This window comes from Halichoeres trimaculatus, unplaced genomic scaffold, assembly GCF_033239565.1.
Source record: "Halichoeres trimaculatus isolate MK-OKI-2021-1 unplaced genomic scaffold, fHalTri1.1 fHalTri1_scaffold_14, whole genome shotgun sequence".
In the NCBI taxonomy this organism is placed as follows: domain Eukaryota; kingdom Metazoa; phylum Chordata; class Actinopteri; order Labriformes; family Labridae; genus Halichoeres; species Halichoeres trimaculatus.
Genome location: NW_027437192.1, coordinates 30,300,839 through 30,315,000, shown reverse-complemented (window position 1 = coordinate 30,315,000; position 14,162 = coordinate 30,300,839). Strand labels below are relative to the sequence as shown.

Here is a 14,162-nt window from a genome sequence, read left to right as displayed (position 1 = left end):
GGAGAGGACCTTAAGGTTAACAGCCTCTGAGATTTTAGAAAGGGTGTATAGTGCGTTCCAACATTTTTAACATGGATAAAAAGAAACAATGCTGGATGTTAAAACTCAACATTTCACAGATTTCCTAACAGCTACATATTCATATTTTGTAGAAATCCCTGAAACTGTCTGAAAACTGCTCAAGACTAGCACAAGATCTTCACAAGAGATCTTTTTGAAATGGTGAGGTCATCACATAAGGGTTGGGCCTCAAACACCAAGGTCTGCTGATCCTGAAAAACACAGAAGTTGACGAGCCGCCATTACTGCGTGGTGAAAGAAGCCCCGTAAGCATTTGAATAACAGCAACAGGAACTAAAGTATTTTTGTTTTTGCACTGTTAAAAACAACTTTTGATGGCGCCCTGGACAGCTGCTTCAATGTGTTAGTGCGTTCTGTTTTATGTTGTTTTGCTTGTAATCCTGTGTTTAGTGTATATTCTTGTAAGTATTTTATTTTCACTTTCACATGCAAATACATTTTTTAAACTCTTCTTAAAATACTTTATTTATTCTTTTTTTTTTTGCTACCTCAGTTTGTTTTTCCAACTTTGCATCGACAGACCAAGACAAATTCCTCTTAATGTGAAAAACTGCTTGGCAATAAATCTCATAAACTGATTCTGACTATGCCAAGGTGATCTTGGAGAACATGTGCAGTTTTAGGCTGCCATAATAGTAATTAAAATCAACAACCTTTGAAAAAAAACAATTGAGTGTTTTGAGCACAAGGCTTTACTTTGGGAGGAGTATCCCTGTCTGACACCCTATGGACTAGTATATTCATATTTATTCATATTTTATACGACCAAGTTTCTTTGTGTGACTACCAGGTAACAATATTCTGTATAGTGGCAAATATATTGCTCTATGTAAGCACTTGTGGCGAATTGAATATAGCTGAGCATGCTCAAAGCAATCCAGGCTCACAGCAGAGAAGATGCAACTTCAGCTGATGGAGGGATAAATAAGAGGGACAGCAGTAAGCTAACAACACTTGACTTTTACTGAACCAGAAGACCCATTTTTTGTTTTCACAGCCAGGCTAAAGCATGATGGCTGGATGTTAACGTCAGAGTGAACAGCAGTTGTAGCTGGATTCATGGGCTTATGAGGACCAAAATCACCAATGGTGATCAGCATAGTCCATTTGAAATGCAGAGTGTTTTGTTGATGTTTTACAATACGATACAACATACCTTATTGTCCCCCAAGAGAAATTTTTTTGGACTCTCCTGCTGCTTACAAGTCTCCAGAATCTGATAAAACAAACAACACAAAATTGCACATCACCAGTATTGCACATACAGATACATATTGCATGTCACAGAAATGGCACATTATACACATATTGCACATACCCAGTTATAAAAAAAGAAAACCAGGTCAGTTATGTGTGGAGGATATGTGGCTGTGAGCTGCTAATAGCAGCTAATAAGCCAATCAGCTAACTATGAGTTTCTCAAGCCTACTGGTTGTTTAATGTGTGAAATGCAACACAAGGCAAATAAGAAGCAGCTCCCAATACTTTGTGATCTTTTCCATTACATCCAACTTGCAAGCAAATAGATGAAACTGTGACTTTTTTCCAGTCATTTCCAGGTTCCTTGTGAAATCTGAGTTAAAGATGGGCTGTAATCACAGGATGGTAAACTCAGGCTTAGGCTGGGTTTGTTTTTTTAATGTTTTCAACTCAGGTGGAGTTTTGTACTTTTGTATGTGGCTCCAGCCTTGCACTTGTGGGACACTGGGGATACTGGATCAGTGTTTGTGTTTAGTAGACTGTTTAGTTGCTGTTAAACCCTGGTTAGTGTATAGTGCGGTAGAAGTGTATCCTGGAGGTTTGTCAGCTACGAGAGTCTAGTGTGAGCTCTGGACCCAGTTTCACATTTACCTGAATTATTTGTTTATTTTATTTAATTTATCTATTTATTTATTTATTTATCTATTTATTTATTTATTTGAAAAATATATATATTTGACATTGATAAAATCCTTAATCTATTGAATACAACCTAAGTCTTGGCCCTTTGTTTACAGTACTCTTGTGGTTCTGTAACGTTTTTTTCTCTGTCACTGTCACAGCCAGCAGGTAGCAGTAGACATCATTGTTTCACTGCAGTAATGCTGGAGCAACAGATGCACAAATGTCAGTGCTCTAAAACAGCCACAGGAGTGGTCTATGACTTTGACTCCAGAGGGCTGGCCAGTCAGAAGGAAGGGGGTCTGCAGATCACTGAGCCTTAAAGAGACGGCAGCTAAAACAGTGTTTCACTCAGAGAGCTGAAAGAGTTTTCTAAAACAACAGTAGGTGAAAAAAAAGAGAGATTTTTTTAAGCTGTAAATCCTGTAAAACTACTAATGGAGCACCAAAAGGAGAGTAAAAAAAAAAGACATCCCCCAAAACCCCTCTTTAAAGTCATACAGGTTTTCATTCAAGCTTAATCCTGTTTGTTCGAGGGGTGGTTGAATAAAAGACACCATTACTTTATGCATGGTGAAGCCAACAACAATTCTCTTATGCACCAGCAAATTAATTTAATAAGATGATCACTGATCAAGCTAATGAGTCTCATGGTGAGTTCAGACAGTAATATCTGCTGATTATCACACAAACCTGAACAGAACGACCCCCCTCTTGTCAAGACCAATGTGAGAAGAGCATGTTTTTGTTAAGAGAGCAATTCTAATCAAGACATTAAATTTTCTTAACAAGATACAAAGAAGATACTTCTGGGATAGAAAGTCCTGACTGCTGAATGATCTTCACATGAAAAACACTTCAGATATCATTTCTGATGCAGCTTCAGTTAGTCAGTCCTTGAGGTTGGTACTTGGCGTTATTGTACTTAATGCTTAAGATGAGCAATCCTCATTTCTTTAGTGATTTCTGGACTTCAGTCTGACCTCTGCAGAAGTTTAAATGGTTCAACTTGTTGAAAGTTTTCATGTTTTGATTATCTGCAGAGTTTCATTTTTACTGTGAGTGTTTTTTTTTTTTTTTTTAAATGATATTTGGCTGATCTACTATGATGATTAGTTCACACATGCACGTTTTCCTTTAGCTGTTCCCTGTTTGTCCAAAGCTAGGGTTGGGAGTCTCAAGCCAAAACAGTCTTCAGTAACCATCTATTCAGGAATTATTCACAATTGACCCCAAACACACACACACACACACACACACACACACACACACACACACACACACACACACACACACACACACACACACAAACAAACACATACACACCTACATGCACACAGAGATGAAAGCTAATTACGATCCTGTGAAACGTAGATCTTGCAAAGATCTTGTGAAACAGAGCTCTGCCTCCAAGTCTCAGTCTTCCTCTCAGTCAGTCAGTCAGTGAGAGATTTGTGTACCGAACGTAGAAAACAGAACATTCAGGAAAAGTATGTGATTGTTTTACCTGCTTTCAGTTTGCAAACTGTAGACTTATGCCGTTAAATTCTCAGCCCATTGGCTAATTATTCACAACCAGCTGTTCTTAGTACAATTGGAAGCAGAACTACACTGCTTTTTCCGTCACTATTGTTGCCTTAGTCTCCTTTTTTATTTTTTATCTTGTTGTTAGCATCCTTTAAATATATATATATATATATATATATATATATATATATATATATATATATATATATATATATATATATATATATATATATATATATATATATATATATATATATATATATATATATATATATATATATATATTTCCCAGCTGCTTTTAGACCCACTACAGCCACCACCTGGCAGAAATATGGTACTACAAAAACATGAAAAAGATGACATCATGTAATTCATTTTAACTCTTCAGTTTCTAATAAATTAGGGAATATTCTTGAATTCAAAAATCCTGACCCATCACTAGTTCCCACACATAGATAATACCAGAGTGTTCCTCACTGATTTGCTGGAGTTGCATGTTAGCTGTATTTGCTGTTTGCAGGGTTTGGAAAACAACTGTGCTGTTACAGAGGATTAAGCCACAGTTTGTACCTCTACCTACTCCCTGTGACACTAAAAATACTTTCAGGAGGCATCTTGTGTAGATGTGCTATCACACATCCCACTCTGCTTTGTTCAAACATTTAAAGAGTGACTCAACAGATGTGCAGTGATACAGAAAACTGGCTTCAACTGAAAACTCTGTGAGAGACCCTGCTGCACCAAAGAAACCTGCAGTACTGTTTTTATTTTCAGCTCACCTGCAGTTACAAACAAAATTAGACTTCAACCATATTTCAGTGTTTGTTTCTCAGCAGATGGTCTGTAGAGCTGGTTTTATTCTACTTTCTGAATGCCAGTTGTTTGGAGTGGCTTTTATCTGCTGTTATTACAAAATGAGTACAGGGTAATGGCAGAAAATGTGGCCATGAGGGATTAGTATTTAAAGAGGGGGTGGTCTGCTGTCCCATATCCTAAACATGGATAAACAGTGACAAACTGGATGTTCAATGTGACTCATTAGAAGGGTGGGTCCCCAAACACCAAGGTCTGCCCAGAGCTCTTCCCCAAAACAAGCCTACAAAGCTGGCCAATCAGGGTGAAGGGGGTAAGTAGTACGAGAAGCCTTAAAGAGACAGAAGCCTAAGCACTATGTTTCAGGCGGGCTGAAATAAGGGGTTTCTGAAACAGCAGAGAGAGAGAAATGCTAATTTAAAAAAAAAAAAAATTGAGATGAAAAACTAAAATACCCCCTCTTTAAGGCTAATCAGTCCAGAGACCTTTCCACTCCTTCACAATGTCTGCATTGCCTCCATAAACATGACCTCTTCTTATTCTGTCTCCTTATGTAATCTCTGAGTGACCGCACCTGTTTCTTACTTTTATCACTTCAGTGTGTTTTTCTCTTAGTGCTGCACCACACACGCAGACATACACACACAGATGTCTTCACCTGTGCACACATAAGCACACAGGCACCTGTGCTCGGCGGGGCTCTGTGTAACACAGCAAATATGTGTGTTCCCAAGACAACAGCAGATAATAGAGCCATTATAACAGGACAAACAGATTACACAGTACAGCAGAAAACCTCACATCCCATCAGCAACATCCCCGAAATACTTTAAGAGACCAGATCAGAAGAAATGAATAACTCAGGTCCATTCCCCTCCTGTGCCTGTCAGAGGTCACTGTTTTAAATGAAATAACAGACTGAAGAAATGACTTGTCTTGTTTGGAGGAGGACTTTCTCTGGGAGACATGAGGGTAAAGAGAAAACAGATAAAGAGCTTTCATGCATCAGTTTAAGATCCATTTGTGAAATAGTCAAACAATCCAATGGACATATCAAACCATTAAGCATAACTTGTCTTTTCCTACAACTCTGCACATCTTTTTCTCATCAGAAGTTTCTATTTTGCCTTGAGGGGAAATTTTTCAGGAAGTCAAGTGGACGAATGATGTCCACCTTTTTCTGCTCTGTGACTTTTGCAATTTTATTCCCTTTTTTTCTTTTACTTAAAATAAAAACCTAAAACACTTGATCCACATATCATGACCATTTGTGTATACATATGAACACCTGTCCCTGTCTTTGGTTGAGATTTATCTAAAGACTGGGTATTGTGCTTTTATTTAGTCTTCATACTGTCTCCCTTAGTTATACCTCTATGAATCCCTGCTTCTCTCTCACTGGTGTTTCAGAAAACCCCTTAATTCAGCATCTGTATAAATGCTTAATTTTAGCTGCTGTCTCTTTAATGCTCTTCATTACGAAAAAAAAACAAGAAAAAAAAAAACAAGCAAACAAACAAAAAAAAACCTTTCCTCTGATTGGCCAGCCTTTTGGAGGCCTTTTTTTGGGGGGGGGGGGGGGGGGGGGGGGGGGGTGGAGCCGTTTATTCATTTTTTATTTGCACCATAAATTAGAAACAGTTACACTGGCATGGAAAAAATTTAAATAAAGTGCTGGAGAGGTGAAAAAAACCCCAAAGAGGGCTTATCCAAGATACCTCACAAAATAGAATTAATAATAATAATATATGAAAAAAGAAATAAAAATTTAGTAAAATGAAATAAACTCAAAAAAAAAAAAAAAAAAAACTCAACAGCAAACCAACAACAAGCAAATGAATGAAATGAATACAAAAAGAAGCTTTGGGATCATGATGTATTATATATGACTTTAGTCTGAACTTTAAATTGGTCAGAGATGTAGATGTTTTTGTTAAATTATAGCATGAATTTCAAATTAATGAACCTCTGTAAGTAAAAGAAAACTGACATTGTGAAGTACGACAAAAGGGAGTATGAAGTTTAATGGCATGTCTTTTATTGTGTGACTGAATCTGAGAGTTGATTGTAAAAAAAAAATCCATACAAGGTTCTGGGAGCAAAATTGGTAGATGAATATATTCATAAATAAATATACAAGGTTGAGTTTTAATATCGTAAATGGACAAAAGGTTCAGCTTTTTAAATAGAGGGGCAGATGGAGACAAATAACTAGAAGCAATGGCCAACCCTTACAAATTTCTTTTAAATAAAGAATATTTTCTGCAAATTTGTAGGGTATGTACTTGCCCAAAAAATATTACAAACAACAAAGCTATGGCAAGACTTTGTTGTTTGGAGTTCACGAAGATCCCTTAAGGATTTCATGCGGATCTTGAAAAAATCTTGCGAAGATAAGATAAAATTAACCCCCCGCACAGTAAATGCAGATAATGAAATAAGCGGTTCTGACAGGAGACGTTTTTTGTACCAAGCTGTAAATATGTTTCCTTTGCTGTAAAATGACTTTTTTGACTTGGTGTGTGTGGTTTCTGGTACTTCTGGAGCCAGCCTCAAGTGGACACTCGAGAAACAGCAGGTTTTAGCACTTCAGCATTGGCTCATATTGTTAGATGGGAGGTTGCTGCTTGGTCTGGACTCAAGCCCTGATGTTGTGACTTTCTACTCTGTAAGTGTTTCAAAAACAGGGCAGTTCTTCTGGTTTTGGTGGGAAAGAAAAATCACAGATGAAGCTTGCCGTCTTAAGTTAACGTCTGCTCTGTGGCTCTGTCTTCAGAGTGAGCTCCATTTAATCCTGGGGTATTATCATGTGTTTACTTGTGCAGTAATGTAAGAACACTGATGGATGTTTCAGCCGAGTTCAGAGTCATCTGATATCTCTAATGACATAATCTTATCACAATAATCCTTAATGTTGTTACATGAATGATCCTTTATCACACTGTGGTCTTCCTGAGTGAGTGATATCTATTTCACGCTCACATGGAAAAACTTCCCACGTTGAAGCCTGTTGACCCTGCTGTGAGAAAGCTAATCAATACCTGATACATTAGTGCTAATTTGTGTGTTGAGGTGCGTGCATTGTCAAATCAAATCAAGGATGTAATTATTTCACAGCCTCGCATGTAATTTGTTAAGTCCTGTTTACTCTGCAAGAACAAGTTTAAGCAATAAGACTTGATATTAATTAATCTGATAATTTTGAAAGATGAACAGGAGACGACAGATGGCTGGTTAAATTGAAGTCAGTGTGGATGTAATTATGTTTCCTGTAAATGATATCAATTTTCTCAAACTGGAAACAGAAGTGTTCCCCCTTCTTCTTTTTCCACTTTTCATAAATTGATGTTTACATTCTGGCTCTCTCATCTTTTTGGCACACAGTGTGTTTCTGTTAAATCCATACCTTTATTATAAGAGTGAAGAAGGAGGATCTGTGTGTTTTGTTTGTTTCTTTAAAAAAATGTATTTGCTCCATGAAGCCTCTCCATCATCTGGTGCGTGAGCAGAGAAAACTGCTCCGTGCTGAAGAAATCTGCTCATCTGCAGTCAGCAGACGCTCGGTGTGCTGGCGATGACCTCCAGCTGATCCTTCCTGCACAAACAGTCAGTGGGTCTGGATCTTTGAGCACAGTTAAAGCCCTCAGCTGGTTCCTATCCTCCTCATAACCTGCCTCATTCTGTTAAATACTGCACAGAATGAAACTTACATGACTGACAATGGATGATATCCTTATCCGTCTATTTATCTTCAAATCTATCTTTTTTATTACTTCAACTCGTCATTTATTTTACTTCTTGTAAGTGAGCCTTAAAAAAGTAACCTTTAAAAGCTCATACCCAGTTGAGGATCAGACTCAGAACACCCAGAAACTTATATTTATATGTTGTTATAAAATAACTATGAAAGAGTTAATGTAAAGTGAGCTGCAGATACAAACAAGTGGATATTCTGAATAGATCTTCAATTGATTTAATGATTTATGCGGTTAGAATAAATTCTCTCAGATGCAACAGTTGGAGACACTTTTATGATATTCTAATCAGCCTGAAGGCTAAATCAACATCACACTATTCATTTTTATTTATCTCTGAGTCATAACATTAACCTGCTTTGCTGCTGCTGTTAATCATATTAAACTGAGGATTTATTTTTTACAGCAACTTTTTATTATTTCCTCCTCAACCTTGCCAGAGAATAACAACAGCGTCTGTCTGATCTCGTCTTTCCTGTCAATCCCATGCTGAGGTTTTCTTTTCGCTTTGTCAGTGCTGTAACTCTTCCAAATCCCACAAGACAAAGTTGAACACACAGATCTGGAAGCTGCTGCTTTTAATCCTGAAAGTGTCAAATATGTGGCGATGTTATACGAGCTATAAGCGAACAGTCAGATTGTCAAAGTCCCTGCTATGCTCTGATCACATTCACTGATCCTTCTCTGGTGGTCACTCAGTCCAGAGCTGATAACTGCAGGTGAGATGACAGAGCATTGGGAAGGTGCTCTAACTGTGTGACATGCTGCAAGTAATGTAGTAAAATATGTAAATGGACGCTCATTTAGATGTATTAGTAATATGATTGGGTGTCGACAGGATTTATAATCTTAATTGAAAGGCTAAAATTTTTTTTTTCTCCAGACCAAGGGTCTGCAACCTGCAGCTCTGGAGCCTCATGCGGCTCTTTGACTCCTTTGCAGTGGCTCCTTGTAGCTTTGAAAAAATACCATTGAAATAAAGAATTCCTTTTTTTTTTTTTTTTTTTTTTTACAGAGGATAATAATGATGAAAGACACTGACACAAAAAATCTTGAGTTAACATTTTGTTGAACTAAATCTTCATCCCATCTGTCAATAAAGCCTGCCACCGCTCTACTTCACCTTCTACAACATCAACAGTCCACCAACTTTCCATGCACCTGTGGCTAACCTCAAGTTTACAGCCCTGGTAAGAAAACTAAATCTACAAAATGAAGAATCTGGAAGAAAATACAGATTTTAAATCTGTGTGGATGAATTCATTTAACTTCCTGATGGATCAATATACATGATTGATATGAGGCAAAACAATAAACAAACAGAAATTCTTGTATTTTAAGGTTTGAAGTTTTGAAATTCCAAAATTGTTTGAAATGTTTGCTTTTTTTTTTACCATTTTTTTTTTCAATTTTTGCGAAGCTTGATTTTTTTTTTTTTGCAACATTCTAGATTGTTTTTTTGCATTTTTTAAAGTTGCAAATGTATTACATTTCATTTTCTATCTTTGCATTTTTTATTTTCTATTTTTTTTGCATATTCTTTTTATTACATTTCAATTTTTATTTCTGCCTCTCTTTAGAATTTTAAAATTTTTGCAATTTTTTGCAATTTGCTTTTTTAATATTTGCAAACTTCTTTAAAAAAAACCCCCAAGACATTAGTACAACTTTATATATATAAAAAAAAATTCTAAATTCATTAAGACATTTATTTGCTGGATTTTGACTATGTATGGGATTTCATACACTATCCTGTCTTTATTGTGAAGATAAATCAGATTTTGTGGCTCTGGATTGACTTTAATCCAGGTGAGCTATGTCCATGAAAACTTTCCTTAACCCTTTGATTACACAGTGCTTCTTACAGCACTTGTACAACATGTTTTTTTTTCAATCCAACAGCCAGGGATGCAAAATGCACTCCTTGTTCTTGAGTTGCAAATCTGATCATGAGAGCTGAGAGCCTTTTTTTTTAGTTGTTCTGCATGACTGAACACATGCATGTGTGGGCAGCCATATGGGAAAAGACAGAATCAATATTTGAGAGATCAAAACCCAGAACTTGCTCAGGACATATCTGAAAAAAATATAAATAAATAAGTTTTAAAAATGCTCCACACTGCACCAAAAATATGATGTCTCCTCCTGGAAGGCGGTAGTTGAAGTGATACACATGCCAACTGGTGGTGGGTGTTTCTTGGCTTCGGTTTTGGTGTTTAATGCTCACAGTTATGGTCTGAGCTCGAGGAGAGATAATCAATATGACACTGTGTTTGCAGCTCTGTATATTTCAAAGCTGTGGGCTTCATTCATGTAATCTCTGAGGTAACTGTAAGCACCCTGCAAAGCATGTAAAACAGTTCATGATGCATTTAAATGAGAAGTAACAGAGTGAATAAAGCCTATTGTTTAACACCATGCTGGATCTCCAGCAGTGTTTGTGTGTGAGTCAGCAGCTTGTGGTCTAAAGATAAAGTTTAATTAAGCTAAAAGCTTCACTGGCTCCCCCAATGACTTCTTTTCAATCCCTCCTCCCAACTCCTCTGCCCCGCCGGAAACTCCGGACTAATTGGACGCCCTGTTTGCCATAATCTTTGAGCCCAAATAAGATTAATGAGCAGGCACATTTCTGTGGCGTGCACCTATTCAATACCTCTTTTTGGCGTCGCTCGCAGACTCTTAGGGACAGCTCTTGCTTGGTCATGTTTGTAAACAAAAGCTGATGTGGGACTTTTCAGGGGGCTCTTGACGTCACTGCTGCTCTATAAATGCACCGACTGTTTCCTCGTCACTGACTCCTGCTGTCTGTCTGCTCTTTTCTCAGGCTACGGGCACGCAGCGCCGGGGACTGACGCAGGGAAGGCCTTCTGCATGTTTTATGCCGTCCTGGGAATCCCTTTGACTCTTGTCATGTTCCAGAGTCTGGGCGAGAGGATGAACACTTTTGTCAAGTACCTCCTGAAGCGGATAAAGAAGTGCTGCGGGATGAGCATCACTGAGGTGTCCATGGAGAACATGGTGACTGTGGGGTTTTTCTCCTGCGTCGGCACGCTGTGCATCGGGGCTGCCGCCTTCTCCCACTATGAGGACTGGAGCTTTTTCCAGTCTTACTATTACTGCTTCATCACATTAACTACTATAGGCTTTGGGGACTTTGTGGCCCTTCAGAAAAACCGGGCCCTCCAGAAGAAGCCCCTGTATGTAGCCTTTAGCTTCATGTACATCCTGGTGGGCCTGACGGTCATCGGGGCCTTCCTAAACCTGGTGGTGCTCCGCTTCTTGACTATGAACAGTGAGGACGAGCGGCGGGATGCAGAGGAACGAGCCTCGCTGGCTGGAAACCGAAACAGCATGATTATCCACATCCAGGACGAGTCGTTGCCGCGGGGCCGGCGGCGGCGTGAACCGTACCGGGCGGAGATGACTGATTTGCAGTCAGTCTGCTCATGTATGCACTACCACTCGCATGACTTCGGCAGCTCTGGGGGAGGGATGGGAGGCCTGGGATGTGCTTTCTCGCATCAGAACTCGTTCAGCTCGCAGCTGAATCCCAATCAGTACTTTCACTCGGTTTCCTACAGGATCGAGGAGATCTCACCCAGCACCTTGAAAAACAGCTTCTTTCCTTCGCCCATTAGCTCGGTGTCTCCGGGCCTTCACAGCTTCTCAGACAATCACCAGCTCATGAGGAGAAGGAAATCCATCTGAACCCCAAACTACAGGAGACACCAGTCTCCGTGTTTTATAGGCAAGGTCAAACATTTGCAATGCTGCTCCTTACCAAATCTTATTTCAGCACTTTTTCTCCTTTTTGGTTGGATGTAATATAAAAGTATTCTGGAGGACAGGTGAGGAGGACACTTCACTAAAGAGCAACGAGGACTTAATGGGATGCAAAGCATGAAGCATGGATGTCTATTTTTTCAAAAGATTTGCTCCATTTACAGACTTTTAGGACCTTCCTTCTTTCAGATTTACAGAACAGATATTGATATATTAACTTTGGTTTCATACCAAATGATGCACACTTGGGGAAATGCTATTTTTCAAAAGGGAGTTTGCTTGTTTCACCTTAACTTGAAGAAAATTTTGCTCTTGTGTACTACTCCATTGCCTCACTGCAGACAGAGATTTTAAAATGACTTAAAGCATCAGGTATTGTTTTTCTATAAGCAATCATATATAACAACGGATTCACTACGCATTAAGCCAAATTATCGTCGCCAATATTAGCATGTGCATTAGATGTCATTTAATGGGTGTGCCATGGTTTGTGCCATTCTTTAGTCTCTTATGGAACAGCTGAGTGAAGGACGTCTGTTTGTCTTTGATTTTAAAGGATCATGCTGCTGTTTGTCAGGTTTACCCCTCAGCTGCTGTCAGATCTGGACACCAACGCTGTAGTTTCACCAAAAGCCTTTACATTTTAAAATCCCTTTTCCGATGACATCATCTGCCAACAACAGTCAGTATCATTTAGTCAGTTCACTTTTTTTTAAATGGCATTAAAGTTGGATAAAAGTTCCATTAAAGTGCGTTCTCATAAATCTCCTTTTTTTTGCACCAATATTGAACTGTCCAACATAAACTAGCAGACCAAGCATTAAAGATAAACATTGATGAGTTTGTTTTCTTAAAAAAAAAATATATATATATCATAAACATCTGTCCCAATTCAGGGGGTTCAGACTCCCCATGCGACAGCTGTTTAGACTGGTCTATAGAGGGTTATCTGTTTACGTCACTAACTGCTCTAGCCTGTACGACGACATCACATAACAGCGACCCTGTTGCATTTCAACTAGTAGCAGGATCTGCCCTATACTCAGTAGCCTGTTAGTCCGATAACAAGTTTGGATTTAGTTGATATTCTTAAATCCAAACAAAGTCACTGACTAACAAGCCTTCTGACCTAACTAACAGGCCTTTGTTGCTTATTCAACTCACACCCGATACATGTTCAGTCCAGCAAGAAGTTCCCACACTTCCAGGCCTTCCCACTTTGGTTTCCATTACACCTTTTCGCAAAATCAAAGCGATATCTGTGAAGTTTTCGCCCATGGTTGGAGTTTCCATTTCGACTAGAATTGCACACAACTTAAGTAAAATAAACCATAACCTCTGTCCAGATGCTGCACTGATGATGAGACTGATTCTTTTTTTTTTTTCCCCTTCTTCTCACCTCACTTCACCCCTTTGCGAGCTGGCAGACACCCACCTGCCAGACCTCTGCAACCCTAGAGCCTGTTGGACGATCTCCTTCAATGCAGGCTTACAGCTCTGTAGGTGGATGAGGCTGATTCATGAACAAAAGTGTTTTTTTTCACTGGTGAAACTGTCTGCCATGATCACGCCAACTCATCTATTATGACAACACAACATGTTCTTTATGCGTAAAAGGTGTTTCCATTGCAGTCTCATGATAAACTTCAATATTAAAACTGCTAAAAAAAATCACCTCATGAGAGTGTAAAAACTTTTTATTGAAATCTGAGAGGTTCTTCCAAATTTCGGTGTCTCCATTACCATTTTTTTAGTATAATATTTAGGTTTTGCACAATCCTTGGTGTAATGGAAACTCAGCTGTTGATCAGCCTCTCCTTATTCTTGTTGATCTGTTGATCTTTTGTTGAACCTAAAACCTGTTGATTCTTGGAGCCTGATCTGATTCACTAAAGGTTTGCATGTATAAAAACACATGCAAACCTGATGGGGCATGCAAAACTAATTTACTTACCGGCCTGTCAAATGAGCAAAATAGCACGATCAGTCCATTTAGCGTGTTTTCCTTCATGAATATGCAGAATATAAGCAGGTCATCTGAATGCACAAAATTCTGAGAGGAGATGCAAATGTAATCATTTAGCGCCAGCAGAGTGATTTATCAAACCTGAAACTGTTAGCAGCCGCTGTTTTTGCGCCTATGACTAACGCGTATGAAAAGCAGGTGCAAGATGGCACAGTGTTACACAAACAGCTGAGGTCGGGTGATCGGGTGATCTGTATACGCAATTTAGCGCTTGATATTTAGAATCTTAGTAGATCCGACCCTTGGTCTGACCGAGTTCAATATGTCAATTTGTTGTAGTAGTCAAGCTAAATACC

General features: G+C 38.7%; 1 protein-coding gene across 1 annotated transcript in view; it reads left to right on the top strand.

Annotated features, from left to right (window-relative positions):
* kcnk9 (potassium channel, subfamily K, member 9) overlaps positions 1-13,945 on the top strand; it is a 72,226-nt gene extending 58,281 nt beyond the window's left edge. Inside the window, exon 2 of the mRNA XM_074687717.1 lies at positions 10,882-13,945. Within this exon, the coding sequence (XP_074543818.1) occupies positions 10,882-11,765 (884 nt within the window). The 3' untranslated portion in view covers positions 11,766-13,945. The remainder of the gene's footprint in view (positions 1-10,881) is intronic.
* The last annotated feature ends 217 nt before the right edge of the window (positions 13,946-14,162 follow it).